Raw genomic sequence first — 21,300 nt, 5'->3', positions numbered from 1 at the left:
AGACTGAGACGAAAATTCAAAATAAACGGAAATGTCTTGGTCTTTGTGTGGCCAAGAATGTTTTGTTTTCTTTGTGGGGTCTAATGTATTCTAGATGAACAAGATATAATAATTTCAAAGTATCTGCAGCACTTTCCTTACTATGTTCCATGCCAATCCCTTGGCGGAAGATTATACTATTTATACATAATAAAGCTAGCTAGCTTGTGAGTAGTACGAGCATGCACTATATATCATCATGCTGCTTCTCGGCCAATCCATATACACTGTATATGAACCTAAACCTACTTGAGATTATCACAACACAAGCAAAGCGAAGCTATTATCGGACATAGCACCACAAGAATTGATGACAAAATTTCTCATTCCAAGCAAAAAAAAAAAGGTTTGGTTGTGGAAGCACGAACATTTTATACATAGAGGTCTGATGTCTCCTTCAAAGAATGTTTACATTTTCTTGGAATTGGATCACTCAGAAACTAAAGAATGTTTTACACTCACTACATACATGGTCAACTAAATTCTAGTTCATTGTCAACACAGAGATTAGTGGTTTATTAAACGAGGCTGAAGTGTAAGAAACAAATGTTTGGGGGTAATAAATAACTATTACGAATCATTCAGTTCTCATCGTAATAGTTTTGCAGAATCTGCGTTCTCACGGAAACAGGAATGACCACATTATGGATAGAATCAGTCCAAGTCAAGCTACCAAAGTAGAATCCAGTGTTTATTTTGTGTGTGGTCGAGACAATAACCGTGAAGGAGACACTTTTGGTTTTGGAGTTAAACACTAGTGTCTCTGGTGTAACAACCACTTGAATCCCAAGCGGAGGCTCAACCAAGACCTTGTAGACCGAGTCGACTGGTCCAACGTTAGTGACGGTTCTGGTGAGAGTGACTTCGTCTTTGAGGTTTGGGATGGTGATTGAAGGTAAGTTGATATCCAGGACAGAAGGTTTGGGGTTTGAACAGACTGTTACTTTACCGACAAGCCGAGAGATTGATGAGTCGTTGTAACCAGCGGAACACAGGTAGAGAACATAGTCTTGTGAGTCCATGTCGAGTATGAGACCTGGTTCTGCAGCTTTCTCTGGGTTCACGAGGCCTCCACCATAATCAAACGGATCAGGTACTTTGAGGGATGAACTTTCCGCAGCTATCTGCTCTCCGAATGGATCTGTTCTCCAAGCTACAAAATAAAGAAGATTATTGAGTTGAAGGGGGATTCAAGTTTCTCTTGCTTTTCTAGTTGCAAGAAGATAAAGAACCTGTAGTGACAATGGCTGATCTAAAAGCAGCAGGAGACCAATCAGGATGCAAAGACTTGAGAAGTGCAATAACTCCTGAAATAACTGGAGCCGCCATTGATGTTCCTGAACGCATAACAAATCCACCGGCATTGAGGGTGTCATTGGGAGATGTAGCAGCTAAAATGCTCACACCGGGTGCTGCTATATCAGGCTGCATTGTGTAAAAAATTAGAGATATTGCAGAAAAACTGATAAGTCAGAAAATAAGGATCCAGACATACTTTCAGAATCGCTGGGGAAATCGAGTTAGGCCCTCTTGATGAGAAAGTTGCTACCTTTGTCCCAACAGGTTCTCCGACGAGTGTTCTAGAAGGTTGTATCTTCACAACAGGTGATCTGTATTTTTTTTCTTATGATTATGTGTTTCTTGAAGGGAATGAAACAACTGAGCATGTGCTAATATAAGAAGTGAAGATCATAATTCATAGTTTCATACCCAGTATAACGTATGTAGAAAAGTATATCGGTCCCAAGCTCATTGTCAATGGCTACACAAGGAAAATCATCACTACATGGAGCGAGATTATACCCCGGGTTTCTTGCAATGATCAGGCCAAGACCACCGGCTGCCTTCACAATAGACGCAGCTGTGGATACAACAGTGAAATCTCTTGCTGTTGTGAAACACAATACAACTTTCCCGGCCATTGTACGGTTAGAGTTGAGATTAAGGGACTCACAGACACTGAAAAATGTTACGTATTCAGAAGGATATCAGAGAATAATGTTCTTTAGGGAAACTGAACAAATTTCTAAGCAAGCACCAATAGATTTGTTATCATTAATTACCCGCTAAAGGTGTCAATACTGTTCCCTGGATCCTCTGGGTAAACCAAACTAGTGAAGCCAAGCTCCGGACCTATGTACATTGCTTGACCCTGCAGTAACAATACCCATAATCAGAGAGTTCGAAGGCCTAACTTGTTTTTTTTATTAAAGAAAAGAAGAAACGACATTTGTAGAAGAGCTACTCTGTTTTACCAATATCACTTGATTGTTCCCAAGTATAATAGGTGTGGCAAAGGACCGGTCTAGAGTGGTTGCAGCCACTGTTAAGATCCAAGGAGCCGTGTTTACCACAGTCTGAGATGATGGGCCAGCATTACCACCAGCACAAACAACTACAATGCCCTTTGCGACTGCATGGAATGCTCCGGTAGCAATCCCATCACGTAGATCGGTTTCAGAATTCAGAGGAACTCGACCACCGAGAGAGATTGACAAAACGTCAACACCATCATGAATAGCTTCGTCAATTGCTTTCATGATGTCAGAAAATGAACATGTCACTCCGTCTAGCTCGTTTATATACCAACAAGCCTTGTACATTGCTATGCGAGCACGAGGTGCACCACCTCTCAAGGTTCCTCTACCAAGGCCTTTGTAGCTTACATTAGGAACAAATGAACCACCCGCAATGGAGGCGACATGCGTGCCATGGCCGTCAAAGTCTCTAGCGGATATATAGTCAGGGGATTCTGTGGCGTTGAATTGGTTTTCAGCAAGAAAACCGTTGATAAAGTACTTGGCTCCTATCAACTTCCTGTTGCAATTTGTTGATATGAAGTTTTCACCGGGTTCACAACCTCCTTTCCAATGGCTCGGTACTGGTCCAACCCCATAGTCGTTAAATGATTCAGACTCTGGCCACACTCCTACAATAACACGAAACTGCAAGTCATTGAGACGCTAAAATGAAGAAATCTAACACAACGGAAACAAAAGTAAAATTTAGAATGTAATGAAAAAAACTATTGTTGTGTACCTGTGTCAATAACACCAATGATAGTTTGATCACCCATGTTTGTATCACTTACGAGATTCTTCGAATTATCAGCAGAAGGACCTAAGTAGTCCCAAATCCGCGTTGTTGCAAGTTCATAGTAACTATCCGGTATGACATGGATAACTTCAGGAGAATCTGTAATTTGCAGAATAAAAATGCATCAGCAATGAAAACATTCAGCTCAGACGATCAAAGTATTTGAGTGCTAAGAAGCTAAAGACATGGGTGTGAGTTAAGAGTACCAGCGATTTTCTTGGCTTGTGACTTGGTGAGTTTGGCCGCAAAGCCTGAGAATCCATGTCGATAACTATACACCATTGACTCATGGGCATCATCTTTACTGTGACACAAGAATAAAACTCTTCAGTAAGAGCTTTAGACATAATGCGACCCATTGGAATTGAATCAGCTGTGTACCTTCCAAGAAGTGAAGACAACATCTGGTGATGAGATTCTGTGACAAATTTAGGATCATCATGTTGCTTCTCCCCCAGATACACTATATGAACCTATATAATTATCATCATCACAAAACAACCAGAAGTTGGTTAAAACCTATTTTTTGTTCAATGTATGATAAAAAAAACTATCAAATTTACCTTGCTCTTAGCACTAGCTCGTGCGACATTCAAAACTATTATCAGACTTAGCACCACAAGAACTGATGATCTAAAATTCCTCATTCCAAGCAAACAAAGAAAGTTTCATTAATTTTCAATCTACATGGAAACTATACGAGGAGGCACGAACATGTTTATATATAGATGTCTTCTCCAAGAATGTTGACATTACTTGGACATGGTCTTTTCGCATGTTCTTCTATTTCAGTCACATATAAACTAAAGAATGTTTTCCACTCAGTAGAAGGTCAACTATATTCTAGTTTAAAGAAAGTTTAGATTCAAGACAGGATTCGACAGAGCTTACCAGCAAATAAAGCCACCGTGGCTCCTATGTGATGATTGAGAATCTGTAAAAAACTTGGTTCTTCTGGTAGTGGCAGTGCACTACTTGGTATCATCCATCCCAATATCCTAAGCTATGTAGAAAAAGCCTCCATGGTAAAAACAAGATTACTTACAGTCCATTATCGGCAATCAATATACAAGGCGGCCATACGGCACGGGAAGGAAAATGCCGTGAGGAGTAATAATGTTATACCAAAGCAAAAACCACTAAGTCGATTTGTCTTATTGGTTTATTAACATATGAGCAAGGCAGATGAACTTGCTTAATACAATTTATTCAAGGTAATAAGAATCATTCAGTTCTCATCATAGTAGTTTTGCAGAATCTGCGTTCTCACAGACACAGGAATAGTCACATTATGCATAGAATCTGTCCATATCAAGTTTCCAAAGTAGAATCCAGTGTTGATTTTGTGTGTAGTTGATACACGGACCGTGAAGGAGACATTTTTGGTTTTGGAGTTAAACACTAGTGTCTCCGGTGCCACAACCACTTGAATGCCAAGCGGCGGCTCGACCACGACCTTGTAGACAGAGTCGACTGTTCCAACGTTAGTGACGGTTCGGGTGAGAGTGACCTCGTCTTTAAGGTCTGGGATGGTGATTGACGGCAAATTGACATCAAGAACGGAAGTTTTGGGGGTTGAGCAGACTGTTACATTACCGACAAGCTGAGTGATAGATGAGTCGTTGTACCCGGCGGAGCATAAGTAGAGAATGTAGTCTCTTGGACCCATGTCGTATATGAGACCGGGATCTGCAGCTTTCTCAGGGTTCACAATGCCTCCACCGTAATCAAACGGATCAGCTACTTTGCGAGATGACCCTTCTGCAAATATCTGCTCTCCGAATGGATCTGTTCTCCAAGCTGCAAAGTAGTGAACACAATTATTGAGACAAGTGTATCCTTTGCCCTTTGCTTTTGATCGGTTGTTCTGCGATTGAGTGAAAATAAGAACCTGTAGTGACAATAGCTGATCTAAATGCAGCAGGAGACCAATTAGGATGCAAAGCTTTAAGAAGTGCAACAACTCCCGCAACAACTGGAGCTGCCATCGATGTTCCCGCAAGAATATCAAATCCCCCTACACTTGAATTGGAATCGGGAGATGTAGCAGCTAATATGCTCACTCCCGGTGCCCCTATGTCTGGCTGCATTGCAAAAAACGTTACATTTTCTTGTTTTTGAAAACATCTGATGCAGAAAATCTGAAAATTAGGATCCGGACATACTTTAAGAATCGCTGGGGAAATCGAGTTAGGTCCTCTTGATGAGAAAGTTGCCACCTTTGTCCCCACAGGTTGTCCAACGAGTGTTCTAGAAGGTTGTATCTTCACAACAGGTGATCTGCAAACCACAATATCCAGCCAAAAGATATTTACTGATTCAGAAAGTTGTCTACTTTTCATAAAATTCTATGTTTCTTGGATGGAGTGAAACACCTGATAACGTATTACTTATTTATAGTTTCATACCTAGTGGAGCGTATGTAGAGAAGTACATCTGTCCCGAGCTCGTAATCAATGGCTACACAGGGGAAATCATCTCTACATGGAGTGAGATTGTAACCTGGATTTCTTGCGATGATCACGCCAAGACCACCGGCTGCCTTCACGTAAGAGGCAGCTCTCGATACAGCAGTAAAGAGTGTGTTTGTTGTGAAACACAACACAACTTTCCCTGCCATTGTACGGTTTGGGTTGAGATTAAGGCGCTCACAGACACTGCAAAATGTTACGTACATATTTAGAAAAATGTCAGATAACTGACATAAACTGTTATTGAACATTGCATGTAAGTCTTAACAAGGAACACGAAATTTGATGATACCCGCTAAAGGTCTCATTGGTGAACCCTGCGTTCTCTGGGTAAACCAAACTGGTGAAGCCAAGTTCTTGACCTGTATACAGTGCCTGACCCTGCATTAACAGTTGAAAAACTCATAATCAGATAGTTTCAAGATTTGGGGTGTGTTTCGTTGATTAAAGAAAACAGACACATATGCATTACCAGTATCACTTTGCGGTTCCCAAGTGTAATAGGTGTGGGAAAGGACCGGTCCAAAGTGGTTGCAGCCACTGTTATGATCCAAGGAGCAGTGTTTAACACAGTCTGAGCCGCTGGGCCAGAGTTCCCTCCTGCACAAACAACTATGATGCCTTTTGCTACTGCATGGAACGCTCCAGTAGCAATCCTATCACGCAGATCAGTTTCAGGATACAGAGGAATCTGAGCGCCGAGAGAGAGTGATAAAACATCAACACCATCGTGCATAGATTCATCCATTGCTTTCAAGATATCAGAAGATGAACAGGCCACTGCGCCTAGCTGATCCACATACCAACAAGCCTTGTATATCGCTATGCGAGCACGCGGTGCGCCACCTCTCAAGTTTCCTCCAGCGAGTCCTTTGTAGCTTATGTTAGGAACAAATGAACCACCAGCAATAGAGGCGGTGTGTGTGCCATGTCCAATAAAGTCTCTAGCGGAAATGTAGTCGCGTGATTCTGTGGTGTTAAATCCTTCGTTTTCAGCAAGAAAGCCGTTGATAAAGTACTTGGCTCCTATGAGCTTTCTGTTGCAATTTGTTGATATGAATTTTTCTCCTGATTCACATCCTCCTTTCCAATGGCTTGGTATTGGTCCAACCCCATTGTCGTTAAATGATTCAGACTCTGGCCACACTCCTATAGCCACACAAAATGCCAAGTCATTGAGGCGCTTCAATAAAGGTACGATCTGAAACATGAATTAAGATCAAGCTACGATCTAATGAGAACTACTTATACCTGTGTCAATAAAGCCAATGATAACTTGGTCACCCATGTTTGTATCATTTAGGAGGTTATTTGGATTGGCAACAGAAAGACCTAAGTAATCCCAAGTTCGAGTTGTAGCGAGTTCATAGAAACTATCCGCCATGACATGAACAACTTCAGGAGAATCTGTTTCCAAAAGTGCATTACCAATCAAAATTTCAGCTAAACAAAGTAAATTACTAATTTTAAATCATTATCATCAAATTACTAAGAAACCAAAGACATGGTGAAATTCAAGATAACAGAGAGCTATGAGTACCAGCAAGTTTCTTGGCTTGTGACTCGGTAAGCTTGGCAGCAAAGCCTGAAAATCCATGTCGGTAACTGTACACCATTGATTCATGAGCATCCACTTTACTGTAACACAAGATAAAAGCCATTGTTAACAACAGCATGATACATAATGGTGTTGAATAGTTTATCAAGTAGCTAGGTTTTAACCTTCCAAGAAGTGACGATAGCATTTGGTGATGAGATTCTGAAACAAACTCAGGATCATCATGCTGCTTCTCACCCAAATACACTATATGAACCTATATAATCATCAACACAGCAAAACCAAAACTTGGTCATAACCTATTCTCTTTTTTCGGTAAAGAAGAAGATCAAGCTTACCTTGCTTTCATCACTAGCTCGTACAACATTCAAAACTATAACCAAACTTAGCACCAAGACAAGTAATACTCTACAATTCCTCATTCCCAGCAAAAACAGTGTTTCAATTTTGCAATTAACTTGAAGACTTTTGAGAAAGCACCATTAAATTATATAGAAAACGTGATTTAGTTTTCTTGCAGACCAAATCACAACGAGTGGAGAAGAAAATCAAAACGTCTTCGTCAAACTCAATTTCGTCTTTTGCGTGGTCAATAATGCTTTGTTCTCTCAGAATTTTCAACGAAATTGAAATAAGGAAATGAGAACACGAACCTTAACAAGTATTGAATTCAAAGTATCTGCAGTGATTTACTTAGTGTGTTCCTTCCATGCCAATCCTTTCTACATAATCGTTTAATCTTTTCGCAGCAGGAACGAAATCGCCGTCGCCGACCGTCACGACGGAGACTCGTTTTTGTAATTTGTAAAAGATAAGTTTCTTCTGCAAACTCATGTTCGTGAAATCAAAATTTGTGAGCATCTGAAATTTTCCGATGAAAGGAAAAAAAAGAAAAGAAGGATGTGATACTATCGGAGAAGATGATTCGAAGCTTTATTGGGCTTTTGATTCGGATTTAAGGCCCATTTAAAATATAAGCTCTTCAAGAGTCAATATTAGCCATTGACTTAGGTTGATTGATTGAATGCGGAAGATAATTTTAATTGTTAAGATAAAATCTTAATTTTAAATGTTACATGAAACAGAAATCATTTGATTAAAAATATATTTTATGCTAGAATATTTTTGTTGAATAAATTAAGTTACTCAACAAAAACCAATTATTTGTGGTTTGATAGTTTACTTTTCTTCTTGTGACTTGTGAGAGATAAGGATAATTTAGAAAATTTTGCTCAAAAAAATATGAAAGGATAACATAAATTTTGAAGTATGTACAGTATAGAGAGTATTATTGCTAATAATGATATTCTTACAAAAAACTTAAAAATATGGTATTCTGAAGAATTTAGAATTGTCTTAGAACAGATTATAATCATATGATTATTCAATTGTTCTTTCTTCCGGTTACCAATTGGTCCAATTTTGTCATCACTCGACCAAAGCCGGTTCAAGAACATGCAACCCACTTTTTTGAATTTCGAATTGTGCAGCACTGCATGATTCCCCACACCTTCGTCTTCTTGCGAAACTGACTATAATATCCTTGTCTCCCGTCCAAGAGCTTGGTGAGAATTTTTTATTTTTGTTATTTTCGAAATTTGAGAATTTTAATTACTATTTTTTTTTTTATTTTTTTTTTGAGAATCCATATTATTAGTTTAAAAAAAATTTAGTTTATTTGTGCTTTTATTGAAATTTAAGTACGATAAATGGGTGAGAGTTGAAGTATGAAGGAGACTTACAAGATTGATTTGCTTCAAAAAACATTTGCGTCAAAAGACACACAATGAAGAATGATTTATTTTGTTTCTATATTTAAAAACAATTTGTATTAATTTATATATACGTTGATTTATTTCTTTTAAATATAATTTAATATTAGCTTAAAAAAAAATAGTGTTACTTCCTTACTGGCAAAAGAATTAGTCCCTTACAATTATGACTTTTACAAAACATGAATATCTATTAGATCATTTAAGTTGTATTAACTGACCGTTTATAATACACAAAACTGTCTAAAATGTTAATTAATTTTCCAGGTTTTAAAAGCAACAATCTTTATCTAAATCCAACATTTTTTTACAATTACATACAGAAACGATATTTTGTTTTCAATGGCTAGTTACTTTTATTGTTAACATATAACACATTATAAATTTATAATATATCGACATTTATCTAGCTTTAAAGATAAAAATATATATCTAAAAATACATAAAATGCATAAATTCTAGATTATTAGTTTCGATTCATAAACTATATTATTGTCATAGGCCTTAATAGAAGGAGTACCATGACAAAGTTGAGCATTAAAAAACTTCCCTGTCCCTTAATAGTTCATGATAATCATTTAATCAATGTTCAAGACAATTCTGATCATGTCGATGAATAACGTAGCATATCATATTTAAGAGAATTTAAAATCAACCGTCTTTCTTTAGATGTTTCTTTGGTTCAAAGTAATGTGCCTTGGCCGAAATAAGTATGGAACTTTATAATATAGTATTAACGTGCTTATCTGTAGATTCAACCCATAATTCCGTTAAATTGATGGGAAATGGTACTAATCATTATACAGAATAAGATATATATTTAATGAAGTTTGGTGGCCACCCTGGTCTAAATATAATGATTAAAAAGTCGAAGATACATAAATTATTATATTAATCTTTGCATCAAAACATTGATCTATTTTATGAAGATTAATAACGTCGAGCCCCTTAAACTAATCTCACGCTTAGATTTTGTCTCATAGTACAATGTAATTTAGCTAGAAAAAGTGGTTTAGATCCACAACACTAAGCAAAGTTATGGACATTTTATTTGTATATGTAACAAACATAAAGTATCTAGTATGGTTAGAATTTGTACGAATATAAGAGGAAACAAAAATGAAAATTAGTTAACATAGATGAGAAAAAAAAAAGACAATCGTCACCTAATTAGAGATCACATAAATCTATTACGTTCGAGATTCTACCTAGTATCACAAAATAAAAGAAAAAAGAATATGTATAACGAGAAAAATTATAATATATAGTAAAAGCTATGTGTAGTATTTATTTATTTTGAAATTTTGACATATAATTTATATTTAGAATAATTTCGTGAAGAGCAGATCTAGTGAAGAGTATCTAAAATTCCAAAAACAAAACAAATTGGTGGTGTTGTAGATTATAGAGAATATAGGGGCAAAATTGGAAATTCGCAATTTTTTGTCTTGGGACGGACAGAACAGTGAAGCTGCGAATCACGCGACTCCTTTCGCCAGCAATAATGACTTTTGATTGAGCAACCAAAAAACCACATATTCGAAATTAAAGACAAAAGCATTCTGCATAAAAAGATTTAACTCAAAAGAGAAAGATAAACAAAAAAAAATCTCCTTTTCTTGTTAAGAATTTAGTCCACTGCAAAATTCAGAGTGCAGTGAAAAAAAGATTTTTAAAAAAGAAAGAAAGAAAGAAAAGGAGGAATCAATTACGGACATAATTTGAGTTTTTTTTTGTTTTCTTTTTGCTCATCCAAGAAGACGACGATGATGTCGTTTTGATGAGTTCAGCTGTTGTTTTCGCTAAGACAACCTTAAAAATAAAGAAACTAGCTTTCCTCTTCTCTCATTAAAGAGTTTTTTTTCGAAAAGAGTTAAAGAAAAAATGGGAATGGGAAGGTATCAGAAATCTGCAACTTCTGGTGTTTCAGCTAGATGGGTTTTTGTTCTCTGTATTTCTAGCTTCCTTCTTGGTGTTCTTGTCGTTAACAGGTTCTTTCATTCTCTCTTTCTCTCCATCATTGCTAATGCTGTGGAATCTGCTGTTACTGTTACTGTTAATGAAATTTAGGGGATTTCGTTTAGATGTAGCAAAAAAAAGTCTGTAACTTTGTCTCTCCTAGTGTATGTTCTGTCTCTACATTGGTGAATCTGGAACATTCTGATGCAGAAATTTGCATAAAGTTGGTTTACTCTAATGAAAAAGATGATTTTTTTCTTTGTTGTGATTCTTCTTTTGTGTTAGTAGCTTTAGTTCTTATTACAAGTTTGCTTTTATTGGTTCTGTGTCTAGAAGAAGCTTGATCCTTTTGTTACAGTTAGACAATTTTAGAAGATAAAACAAGAGCTATATCGATCCAAAGAGTTCTATATTGAGCTTTTAAGCCCTTATAGGTTGATGAATATCACTTTAATGTCCTAGCTTCTGATCTTACATCTATTCTTTCGTTAGGCTTTTGGCAAGTTTTGAAACCGTAGATGGCATTGAGAGAGCTTCACCTGAGCAAAATGATCAATCTAGATCACTTAATCCTCTTGTTGATTGTGAGAGCAAGGTAAGTAGATATGACATTGTGTGTTACATCACCTGATTCGTTCCAATTTATTGCAGTTAATCTGAGTTTGGCATGCTTCTTTTATTCAGGAAGGAGACATTCTATCTCGAGTTTCGCATACTCATGATGTTATCAAGTGAAGTGCCATTTGTTTTGATATTAAAGATGGCTTTGTAGTACACAGTACATGTATTGATTATGCATTTTATCTACAGGACATTAGACAAGACAATTTCTTCTCTTGAGGTAGAACTAGCTACAGCTCGAGCAGCAAGATCTGATGGTAGAGATGGATCTCCAGCTGTTGCAAAAACAGTAGCAGACCAATCGAAGATTCGGCCTCGGATGTTCTTTGTGATGGGAATCATGACTGCTTTCAGTAGCAGAAAACGAAGAGACTCCATAAGAGGAACTTGGCTTCCTAAAGGTTCAATAAGGACAAACCAGCTCTTCTTTTTCCATAGCATATGTGACAAAAGTGTTGAAAAAGCGTTTTGCTTTGTTCAACCTTTTTGCAGGGGATGAATTGAAAAGATTAGAGACAGAGAAGGGAATCATTATGAGATTTGTTATAGGTCACAGGTAGAATTTGACATTGTCTTTGGTTTCAAACATTGACTAGATATTGACTGTTATTTGATATCTACATATTGTCAATTATTCCTAATAGTTCTTCTCCTGGAGGAGTCTTGGACCACACCATTGAAGCTGAAGAAGAACAACACAAAGACTTCTTTCGACTGGTAAATACTCTCGTCCACATGCTTATATTTCTCTGTTCTTTTCTATTTGTTGATGAAAAGTTAAATCTTGCAGAATCACATAGAAGGTTATCATGAATTATCATCTAAAACCCAAATATACTTCTCATCTGCTGTTGCAAAATGGGATGCAGACTTCTACATCAAAGTGGATGATGATGTTCACGTAAATCTCGGTCAGTTCATGTCTTTCAAATTCAAAGCATACAAATACTGTTCCAAGAAAAGCTTAGTTAAAGTTTAGTCATCATCCAGGAATGCTTGGTTCTACATTGGCTCGCCACAGATCAAAACCGCGAGTGTACATTGGTTGCATGAAGTCTGGACCTGTCCTTGCTCAAAAGTAAGCAACAACATCTATCACAAGCTCATGTTTTCACACAGAGAGTTGACTCTTTTTTTTCCGGATAATGCGTTGCAGAGGAGTCAAATACCATGAGCCAGAATATTGGAAGTTTGGTGAAGAAGGAAACAAATACTTCAGACATGCAACTGGACAAATCTATGCAATCTCCAAAGATTTAGCAACTTATATCTCAGTTAACCGGTAAACCCTCTCAGCTCAGATTACTTAACAATCATCCTCTCCTATTCTCCACACAGGTTGATTCACACAATTTCATCATATCCTTTCAGGCAACTACTTCACAAGTATGCAAATGAAGATGTCTCTTTAGGTTCTTGGTTCATTGGTCTCGATGTTGAACATATCGACGATAGAAGCCTCTGCTGTGGAACACCTTTAGGTAAACACAAAACGTAGCTCATGACACATCAAACAAGCAAATGAGATTACATTCAAGAATCATCAAGTTAGTAACTATTTTTGTTTGTATGCAGATTGTGAGTGGAAGGGTCAAGCAGGAAACCCTTGCGCAGCATCGTTCGATTGGAGCTGTAGTGGAATCTGCAAATCCGTAGATAGAATGCTTGAAGTACATCAACGTTGTGGTGAAGGCGATGGAGCAATTTGGCATAGTAGTTTCTAAATATTTTCTCTCTGTAATGTATAGTTTTCAGCTTCTTCTTCTTCTTATGGATTATTAGTCTAGGTTATGATTATGATTGATGTTACATGTTTAACATTACAGACATCATCTAAAAGGTCCCAATTTTTGCCTCATAAACCCTAAATTCTTGCAAAGTTTGGTTCTTTGCTAAAGAATCTGAAGAACAGAAACAAAAAGTCTTCTTTTTTCTTTAATATATGTACAAATTCATGAATTAGTAAAGCAGAAACGATGAATCAAATCACATAAGGATGATGATTCTAATCAAGAAATTAAATCTTCCAAAATTGTATTTACATAAAAGGAATCGAAACAGAACAAAACAAGAAAAAGAAAAAAAAACTCAGCAAAAATTGGTAATCTTGATATTGATCAAGAACGAACTATAGTCTCGAAGCAATGAAGACCATCGAGCTCAAGAGCAAACCTCGGTGTCTTCGTTGGTAAATCCATGTTCTTTGAAGCTTTTTCATCTTTCTTGAGAGACAAAGACGCGTTTTGACCGCCGACGGAAGAAGAAGAAGAAGCAGAATTGCGTTCAGAGCGGTAGACATAAGAAGCAGCGGTGACTTTCTTTCCCATAATCTCTGCACACATGGCGTCGAAGGCACTAAACATCGAATTCATTATCACAATAATTGAGAAAAAAAAAAGATCTTTGATGGGTTTTGGTGAAAGGAACAAAGATTGAATGAGAAGAAAAAAAAAGGTTTGGTTTTTTTTGTTTATATAGGAGTTTTAGTTTTTTTTTTTTTTGTAAAGACGCGACGAAAAAAGACCGTGTTGGATAAGGAAAGAGAAGAATCCTAGTTGGATCCGAGTTAGTCCAAAAGTTGAAATTTTCCAATTTGTTGTTGTTTTAAAAGCGCGTGTGAACAAACGCGAGTTTGACCTAATTTTCTCAATCGGTTTATTGGTTTAGCGTGAGATGTGGCGATTTGACAAAGACGAGATGACCTTACATTGTTTTTTTAGGTTGGACTTTGGTGAACATAATTTTTCATCTATCATCTAATTAATTAATGGTAAGTTGGTAACCTTTTTATAGAAGAGGAATGGATTTTGAATTGGTTGTGTTTTTTTATAGGTAATTGTTATTCTGATGTAGGATTTAGGGGTGGAAGATATTCAGGTTTTGTGTTTTGGTTTGTGAAAACTAGGTTTGGGCACGAAGCGGATATCCGAAAAAATTATAATATTTGTTATTCGATTCGTTTTAACCGAATACTTGATTTTATAATTTGCTTTGATTCGAAAATTTCTAAATATCCGGAATTTCGAATATCCGGATTTTTTTTTTAAATATTTGCGGATATCCGCTTTGATAAATATATATATTAAAAAAATCTATAAACTATAGTCTAAATAGACTTTTGTTTGGTTTCTTTTGGTGTCGATTAGGTCATTTGCTTCGTTAGGAAAACAAATAAACTCAACCAAAATTAGGCCATTTGTTTGCTTGGTAAAAATAATTTAACTTGGAACTTAAAAAAAGTAAAGGGCAAGGTCAAAAAAGCAAAATAAAGGCTAACTCAATTTTTTAAACAAATGTTTGACTACTTTGCGACGAATAGACGACGACGCATCCTTCAAAAGTTAAAACGTTGCAGATTAACAACGAGAGATCTTTGTCGGTGAACAGTTTCAAATATTGCGATTACACACCACTATTGAATAGTGACTAGTTGTCTTCTTTTGTTTTCTTCATCATAGTGACTAGTTGTCTAGTATGATCTTTGGAGAACTATCTAGTTTATACTTTATAGTAATGCAGAAAATGTTTATTGACTTTTAATTGAAAAATGTTCATTTATTGTTTTTTTTATTGCAATTCATACCAAATATTTATGAGAACACTATTATTGACTTTTCAAAAGTCTTACCGTAGAGTTAGCTAATACGAATTAAACATGAACAAACCTATAGACCAGATCATTCAAGTTACTCAGCTACAATATATATTTGCTGAAAATTTCAACTACAACCTTTGAATAATATATTATCTTTTTAGCTCGTTACACTGCTTGTAGGATTCATCATTGAACCGGAAGTGTGAATTCTGATTACTTGATCTGTTGATGGTTTTTATTAATGGATTTTGTTTGAATAGTTTCATCTTTTTTTGCTCAAGAATTTTTCATATATTACATCCAACAACCAACACCTTGGCAAACTTTATTTATGCGACGAAATTGTTGAGCCTAGAATTGTAACATAATGTTAAGTTAAAGGCAAAAGAAAAGAAAAAAAGTTCCACTTATCTTTCTTTCATTTGCTTAGATGCCATTTTTTATTTTTTATTTTTTTATTTTTTTATTTTTTTGGTGAAACACCAATTTATTATAATAAAATTATCTTTCAAAGAACCATGAAACTAGGCCACTTCATCAAGTAGGGTAACCTTTACCTAATCTCGCTTTTGGTTTGGTTCAAACTCCAAACTCTTTATTTATGTTAATTAATAGGTTCTTAATTTTAAAAAATTAAGATCTACTTAATAGATGGTTGTTTACTTTGAATTCGATTTTCAGAAGTACTTGTCTGATTTGATATAACTTCAAAATAAGTTAAATCTAAATTAAAACCAAATCTAAATTTTGTTAACCGGACCGAAACCCTTGCATCTAGCCAGAACCGGAGAAATATGAACACAAAATCGGAGAATCCAAGAAATATATAATTAGATCAAATCGATCAATATCAAAATTCCAAAACGTATTCACAATCACATGTTATAATGAATTAATAAAATAAATAAAAATATAAGAAACTCAGATTCTAAGTTTCTGATCTTGAAGCCAAGAACCAAGAACGAATCAAATCAAGAACGGACTATTGTTTCGAAGCAGTGAAGACCATCAAGCTCCAAAGCAAACCTCGGAATCTTCTGCACCAAACCTATCTTCTTGCTACTTGCGTTTGCCTTCTCCTGCGTTTGTGTTTGCGGCGCGGCGGCAGGTTTGGTTGTTGCGGTAGTAGCAGTAAACGAAGAAGCCATAAGGTTCTTTCCCATGACCTCTGCGAAGAGAGCGTCGAAGGCACTGAACATAGAATTCATGATCAAATAGAAAAGAAAAGAAGAGACTTTGAAATTTCTAGAGAAAGAGAGAGAGAGATGTTTTAGAACTTTAGAAAGATCTTTGTGTGTTCTTATTTAGAATGACGAAGAAGGTTTTGTTTATATATACAACGAGACCGTGTTGAATAAATAAAGGAAAGCGTGAAGAATTTGAGTGGCTTTTTTTCTTCTACGTTCCAATTTCCAAGTTGCTTCTTTGGTACGTGAGATGTCACGCGCTTAGATTTTTTTCCATTTTCCTCTTGTTTATGTCTTTTTCGTTAGCGTGAAAGTCATGACAATTTGCAAAACTTGGGAGATAGGAAATGTCAGATACTACATGATAGAGTCATGTACAAGTAATTCACATGGTTTTTTCCCCGTATTTAACGGTAATCATACAAATATTGACAATCACCGAAAAGTTTTGAAAGTTCTAGAAGAGAATCAATCCAACCAAGTTATAGAATTCGTTTCTTTACGTGTAATCTATCTAGTTGAAACTTTCAAAAGAAATAGCGGTGGCTTTTCATTAAAAAAATATTTGTGATTATAAAAATTATTAAGGGTGGAAATTGAGAACTTCGGTTAGGTTCGGTTTGAAAATTCGGAAACAAAGGTTTGTTCGGTTAAAGAAAAATCTAGCCGAAGTTAAACCGAATTCAAACCTTTGGATCAGTTTGGTTTGGAAGTGACGAACACTGCGTTCAGTTCATGTAACAATATGGGGTTCTAAATTGAAACCGGAACCAAATTACCGAAATTCCGGTTTGGTCTGATTCGGTAACTTTGCTTCGGTATAATTATCCAAGCCAAAAAAAGAGGAGATAAATCATAAATGTATGTTGAGCGTGGAAGACACGCGCTGAAGATAGAGAAGCTGATCAGCCTAATCTTGGGGTCCAAGTTGGGTTGAATTGAATTGTGTAGATAGGCAATGGAGTTGGAGGGTCGATATTGAATTGAATCTTATTTTGTTGCCTTCTGTTTTCCAAGTAGGAGGGGTCCCATTCACATGGCTTTTCCTTCTCTTGTTTAGACATGTGACCATGTCGTAAGACTAAAGTTCTTTGCGTCTTTTAAAACCCTCGAAAACTAAATAAAAAAAGTTTATTGAACGTTGGGTCATTGTTGGAACGTTTTGATTCACCGGGACATGAGATGTGGTTCGATCCATTTCTGTATTTTTAAATAGGTTTATTGGTATCCGCATTTAAGCGTGAAGGACAAGGATGGTGTGCTATTTGATAATCTGACTCAACCGAACATGTTAACTCATGTTGTGTTTGTATTTTGGTATTTTTGTGTTTCGTTTTGATCTGCTTGAAGATAAAATCATGTGATTTATCAAATATATATTACTACTTTCAGCTAAGCCAAAATATTCATATATAGTTCAAATATATATATTTAAGAGAAAAAAAAACTTGGGTAAGCCTAGGTGTTGGTTTTAGTGCATGTGTTTCTTACTTTTTCGTCTAAGTGCAAGAAACTCTCTAGTAAAACCATACAAGAAAAGAGAAGAAAATTTAAACGCGAGACAAAGCAAAGAGTTTTAATGTTTAAAAAAACTCAGAAGACTCAAAATGGTTAAGACATGACAAGGGGCACATCAAGTAACAAAAGAGGACAAATTAAGCTCTTTAAGTTGCCTCCAAAATCTCTTATAAAGTTGCCTCCAAAGTTCGATAGGCTCTCTTTGGCCCAAAGCCCAGTCTTGTATATATAGGGTTACAAGATGAGTGACAATATGTTGATTGAGGAGATTAAAAGTGATTTCCTGAGGTTAATAGCAGATCTTGAAAACCTTAAGGCATCAATCTCACACAAAGATTAAGCCATCATACTCATGGCTTTACCAAAGACGTATGACTTGACATGTAACTTACACATTTCTTTATATGTCAATAAATACACGCACCAGAAGTCAACAACTAAACCCATAAGTGTAGCTTTAACTTACACATCAACTAAAAGAGATTAGGGTTTAAATTAATTGATGGTGTTAATCTTGAGATAATAATTGTCTATGGGTTTAAGCACATGGGAAGCCTCCTCCTCAATGAACTTTAACTGTCCTTTCGTAAGATGCAAGTAAACCACCCAATCTCCGTTCCCGTCGTCCACCGGACTCGGCATCGGCATCACATATCCGGAGCTTCCCTCCCATGGGAAATGGTATGACCCAAAAACCGGTAAGCCCCAACCGAAATCAACCTTGTTCACCGGAAAACTCCTCCCGGAGGAGACCACAAAAGCTGGTCCATCGTCGGTTCCCGTACTATAGATCCTCGACACTGCCGGTATCGGGCGGTGAATCTCAACCCAATCAATCAAGTTTAAGAAATGTTCTTTGGTCACTGCTTCTTCCAAGAATCTGTGAACTTCGTTGGTCACCCAAGACAATGGCTTGTCAATCAAGTCATCGATACTCTGTCCACCAAATGGGATGGAAAGAACGTTTCCAAAGTAAGTGTTGTCTTCTTTCTCCATAAGTCTTCTCCTTCCGTCGACAACAATACCCATTTTCGAGTTCTTGTTCGAAACTAGATCTCTTCCTGTGTGTTTCGCCACAAGTTTCCATAGAAACGCGCTGAACGACTCTAGTTTCGTCCTCTGACCATAACCAGTCTTGGGGGAGCTACCGCTTGCTAGAGTTTGGAGATCTTCCAACGCATTTTCTTTGATGTAATAGATACGGCTTGTGAGGATATTATCTAGGTCATTTGTTGTTTCTTGTGGAAGGGGCAAAGACGTGACAGGCATATACATCTTGTCTATAGATGAGTCGATAATCAGTGGTCGTCGCGGGTTTAGTATAGATCTCCGGAACGATGGGACAGAAGAGATTGGTGCATTGAATCTAGAGATCTCAGCCCAAGAAACAAGGAACATGTTCATGGAGAAAGCATCTGCAATTCGATGATCAAATGTGCATCCTACCACTATGCTCCCACATTTAAGTTGAGTTACCTAATTACACATACAAGTTAGTTAAGTCGTTATAAGAATATGTTTCTGAAACTGAATCGATGAAAGTATGATTTCGGTGTTATATTACCTGAATAGCTATAACTCCATGCTTCTTCTTCGGAACAAGCTTGGCGATACTTTCATCAGGATCATGCAAGTTAAGCTCCCGGAGCTCCACGTCAGCAACCGCCTCAAGGAAGTCTACGCCGCGGTTGTTGCAGAGAATCTCGGGTTCTCCAGAGGAGTTTTTCACGAGTTCACCGGCAAAGGCATAGTAGGAGACGAGAGCCTCAGCCAAAGACGCTTTTAGGGTTTCAGCCACGGATAAGAAATGACGTGGTTTCTTGTAGCAGAAGCAAACGCTGATTTGGACAGGAGGGAGGAGGAGGTCGAGGTTTGAAAGAGGAAGCCAATGGTCTTGGAGGGGAAGAGCAGCCGTGACTATCTGCTTCCTTATGGTGATCACGTGGAAACCACGTTCTTGCTCCGCTGCATCTTCCATGGTAGGATGTTGTTTTGTAGAGAAGATAAAAAGAAAAAGACTGTGGTGTGTTGGAAAGCTACTGTGTGAGTCAGAGAATTTATAAAAGATGTAAATGTGTAGGAGAGAAATTACGTGACTATTTCCATTTTACTTGGATATTTTTTTTTTCCTTTTAGCCACTAGTGGCCGGTTACTGTATAGTAGTACTGTGTGATAGTACCTTTTAATTTCGGCGAATACCCACCAATGAAGAAAATGACTTAAACGTTGCAACTTGCAAGGCTACTTGGAAACTGCAGATTTTGTGTAATACACTATTCCCACATATCTAGTACTATTTCTGAATTGTCACACATTTTCATTTAAGTAATTGATCTTATATCTCATTTTAAAAAAATAACTAAATTATGGAAATGATTGGAGTTATGTTCCAATGTTTGGTTGGAATCATAGAGATGATAATCACCACAACAACATCATCAGATCCTTGATGATTCCTTGACTCCTTTGGTTTTGGCTAGCTCAAGTGGTATCCTCTCGGCTACATGTCCAAATCTTAACAATAATTTATTGTTCCGGTAAGGTTTACTTCAATATGGTATTATAAGAGAGCATCGAATTCGGATAATAATTAGTTCCGAGTTTATTTTTTTTTCATATCCGAATTTATTTTTTTTATGGTGACATTTTTTCTTCTGACTATGGATTTATTAGATTGTCAGTATGATTATGGTTTTTAATATTATAGACTTGTGAGACATGAATAAACATGGTTTTAAAAAATAATATGATGGAATTTCTGTTAAAAAATAAAGACTTAGTTTTAAATTTATGTTAAAATGAAGAATTTGGACGGATGATCATGAGATTATAATATGAAAATATAAAATGTTCATTTCACGAATCATAATTTTGTGTCCGAATTTAAGAAATAAAAGTTAACGTCAAAATGGGCCAAAGACTATGTTCTTGTGGATGCGTGAAACTGTCTTGGAGAGATTGCAACATCATCACACGATCTCCTATGTTGCGACAAATCACTCCTAACCGTCCACAATAACCAAAAAATATAATCATGACATTAACTCCTTTCTAACATTCCAAGATTTGTTAAACAAATTACTACTTAAGATGTGACTAATGGAAATTAAATAACTTAAAGTAATTGAAAGGGAAGGAAAAATGATGGTGCATGAAAAAATTCTTGAAATAATTTATTTGGCTAGCCTCTGATATATGTGAATCTAAATTATACATATATACGCAAGAAACTTGAAAATTATGCAATCACATTGACATTATCAATTTAAACTTAAAAATTGCTATTTAGTAATAATCAGTGGTTAAGCTTACACAAAACTAAATAAATAAAACATGACAAAAATTCTCGACCGTGAATTTTAACAAATGGGCCAAGAAAAATGTCGTCCAACGGTACGTTCATGAGGATGCACGACGACAACAGAAACACTTGTGTAAGCATAGGACCCACTAAAAGAGTCCCAGTTTCCCAAAACCAACAAA

The 21,300-nt window shown here is 36.4% G+C and overlaps 6 protein-coding genes and 3 long non-coding RNA genes across 13 annotated transcripts; 3 read left to right on the top strand and 6 right to left on the bottom strand.

Moving 5' to 3' along the window:
- Positions 1 to 237: 237 nt before the first annotated feature.
- On the top strand, positions 238 to 445 carry AT1G06637. Its single transcript, NR_139121.1, has one exon. It is a non-coding gene; the product is annotated as an other RNA (long non-coding RNA).
- Positions 396 to 4,172, bottom strand: AT1G32950 (Subtilase family protein). 2 transcript variants are annotated; one of them, NM_001333025.1, is made up of 11 exons: positions 4,027 to 4,172; positions 3,699 to 3,768; positions 3,517 to 3,608; positions 3,342 to 3,439; positions 3,079 to 3,234; positions 2,295 to 2,968; positions 2,103 to 2,191; positions 1,750 to 1,998; positions 1,535 to 1,649; positions 1,272 to 1,464; positions 460 to 1,192 (listed from the first exon to the last, which is right to left on the bottom strand). In NM_001333025.1, the coding sequence occupies exons 3-11, from the start codon at positions 3,537 to 3,539 to the stop codon at positions 621 to 623; spliced, it is 2,169 nt and encodes a 722-aa protein (NP_001320283.1). In that variant the 5' UTR covers positions 3,540 to 3,608; positions 3,699 to 3,768; positions 4,027 to 4,172; the 3' UTR covers positions 460 to 620. The 2 variants fall into 2 exon arrangements, with proteins under 2 accessions (NP_564413.2, NP_001320283.1); NM_103028.3 differs by lacking the exon at positions 4,027 to 4,172 and having other exon boundaries at positions 396 to 1,192; positions 3,699 to 3,824.
- SBT3.5 (Subtilase family protein) lies at positions 4,104 to 8,037 on the bottom strand. 4 transcript variants are annotated; one of them, NM_001333022.1, is made up of 10 exons: positions 7,818 to 8,037; positions 7,329 to 7,420; positions 7,147 to 7,244; positions 6,858 to 7,013; positions 6,079 to 6,755; positions 5,899 to 5,987; positions 5,544 to 5,792; positions 5,301 to 5,415; positions 5,027 to 5,219; positions 4,104 to 4,935 (listed from the first exon to the last, which is right to left on the bottom strand). In NM_001333022.1, exons 2-10 carry the CDS (start codon positions 7,349 to 7,351, stop codon positions 4,364 to 4,366), a joined length of 2,172 nt encoding a protein of 723 aa, NP_001321957.1. In that variant the 5' UTR covers positions 7,352 to 7,420; positions 7,818 to 8,037; the 3' UTR covers positions 4,104 to 4,363. The 4 variants fall into 4 exon arrangements, with proteins under 4 accessions (NP_001321957.1, NP_001321955.1, NP_564412.1 ...); NM_103027.3 differs by lacking the exon at positions 7,818 to 8,037 and adding an exon at positions 7,503 to 7,721 and having other exon boundaries at positions 4,118 to 4,935; NM_001333024.1 differs by lacking the exon at positions 7,818 to 8,037 and having other exon boundaries at positions 7,329 to 7,625.
- Positions 8,038 to 10,460: 2,423 nt separating this feature from the next.
- Positions 10,461 to 13,378, top strand: AT1G32930 (Galactosyltransferase family protein). Its single transcript, NM_103026.4, has 11 exons — positions 10,461 to 10,927; positions 11,388 to 11,490; positions 11,580 to 11,626; positions 11,706 to 11,917; positions 12,009 to 12,072; positions 12,161 to 12,233; positions 12,307 to 12,427; positions 12,507 to 12,594; positions 12,673 to 12,798; positions 12,888 to 12,997; positions 13,092 to 13,378. The coding sequence occupies exons 1-11, from the start codon at positions 10,821 to 10,823 to the stop codon at positions 13,238 to 13,240; spliced, it is 1,200 nt and encodes a 399-aa protein (NP_174569.1). The 5' UTR covers positions 10,461 to 10,820; the 3' UTR covers positions 13,241 to 13,378.
- A 40-nt stretch (positions 13,379 to 13,418) lies between these two features.
- On the bottom strand, positions 13,419 to 14,071 carry AT1G32928 (Avr9/Cf-9 rapidly elicited protein). Its single transcript, NM_001036055.3, has one exon. It carries the CDS (start codon positions 13,886 to 13,888, stop codon positions 13,634 to 13,636), a length of 255 nt encoding a protein of 84 aa, NP_001031132.1. The 5' UTR covers positions 13,889 to 14,071; the 3' UTR covers positions 13,419 to 13,633.
- A 1,155-nt stretch (positions 14,072 to 15,226) lies between these two features.
- Positions 15,227 to 16,463, bottom strand: AT1G32920 (uncharacterized protein). The gene has a single exon (NM_001333021.1). The coding sequence runs from the start codon at positions 16,317 to 16,319 to the stop codon at positions 16,083 to 16,085; it is 237 nt and encodes a 78-aa protein (NP_001319130.1). The 5' UTR covers positions 16,320 to 16,463; the 3' UTR covers positions 15,227 to 16,082.
- A 496-nt stretch (positions 16,464 to 16,959) lies between these two features.
- Positions 16,960 to 17,321, bottom strand: AT1G06633. The gene has a single exon (NR_139120.1). It is a non-coding gene; the product is annotated as an other RNA (long non-coding RNA).
- AT1G06627 lies at positions 17,004 to 17,498 on the top strand. Its single transcript, NR_139119.1, has one exon. It is a non-coding gene; the product is annotated as an other RNA (long non-coding RNA).
- A 419-nt stretch (positions 17,499 to 17,917) lies between these two features.
- On the bottom strand, positions 17,918 to 19,900 carry AT1G32910 (HXXXD-type acyl-transferase family protein). The gene is made up of 2 exons (NM_103024.2): positions 19,381 to 19,900; positions 17,918 to 19,292 (listed from the first exon to the last, which is right to left on the bottom strand). Exons 1-2 carry the CDS (start codon positions 19,792 to 19,794, stop codon positions 18,312 to 18,314), a joined length of 1,395 nt encoding a protein of 464 aa, NP_174567.1. The 5' UTR covers positions 19,795 to 19,900; the 3' UTR covers positions 17,918 to 18,311.
- Between the last annotated feature and the right edge of the window lie 1,400 nt (positions 19,901 to 21,300).

This window comes from Arabidopsis thaliana, assembly GCF_000001735.4.
Source record: "Arabidopsis thaliana chromosome 1 sequence".
NCBI lineage: Eukaryota > Viridiplantae > Streptophyta > Magnoliopsida > Brassicales > Brassicaceae > Arabidopsis > Arabidopsis thaliana.
This window is presented reverse-complemented; position numbering and strand designations above follow the sequence as displayed.

Bases quoted from the DNA above. Each gene is read 5' to 3' on its own strand.
- AT1G32920 (NM_001333021.1), bottom strand. From the start codon at position 16,319: ATGAATTCTATGTTCAGTGCCTTCGACGCTCTCTTCGCAGAGGTCATG.
- AT1G32928 (NM_001036055.3), bottom strand. From the start codon at position 13,888: ATGAATTCGATGTTTAGTGCCTTCGACGCCATGTGTGCAGAGATTATG.
- SBT3.5 (NM_103027.3), bottom strand. From the start codon at position 7,586: ATGAGGAATTGTAGAGTATTACTTGTCTTGGTGCTAAGTTTGGTTATA. The intron at 7,421-7,502 runs GTAAGCTTGATC...ATGATTATATAG, and splicing joins GAGCTAGTGATGAAAGCAAG to GTTCATATAGTGTATTTGGG. The intron at 6,756-6,857 runs GTATAAGTAGTT...GTGTGGCTATAG, and splicing joins CATTGGCTTTATTGACACAG to GAGTGTGGCCAGAGTCTGAA.
- AT1G32950 (NM_103028.3), bottom strand. From the start codon at position 3,782: ATGAGGAATTTTAGATCATCAGTTCTTGTGGTGCTAAGTCTGATAATA. The intron at 2,192-2,294 runs GTAAAACAGAGT...TTGTTACTGCAG, and splicing joins GGAACAATCAAGTGATATTG to GGTCAAGCAATGTACATAGG. The intron at 1,193-1,271 runs GTTCTTTATCTT...TTTATTTTGTAG, and splicing joins ATCAGCCATTGTCACTACAG to CTTGGAGAACAGATCCATTC.
- AT1G32930 (NM_103026.4), top strand. From the start codon at position 10,821: ATGGGAATGGGAAGGTATCAGAAATCTGCAACTTCTGGTGTTTCAGCT. The intron at 11,918-12,008 runs GTTCAATAAGGA...ACCTTTTTGCAG, and splicing joins AGGAACTTGGCTTCCTAAAG to GGGATGAATTGAAAAGATTA. The intron at 12,234-12,306 runs GTAAATACTCTC...TAAATCTTGCAG, and splicing joins ACAAAGACTTCTTTCGACTG to AATCACATAGAAGGTTATCA.
- AT1G32910 (NM_103024.2), bottom strand. From the start codon at position 19,794: ATGGAAGATGCAGCGGAGCAAGAACGTGGTTTCCACGTGATCACCATA. The intron at 19,293-19,380 runs GTAATATAACAC...ATGTGTAATTAG, and splicing joins ATGGAGTTATAGCTATTCAG to GTAACTCAACTTAAATGTGG.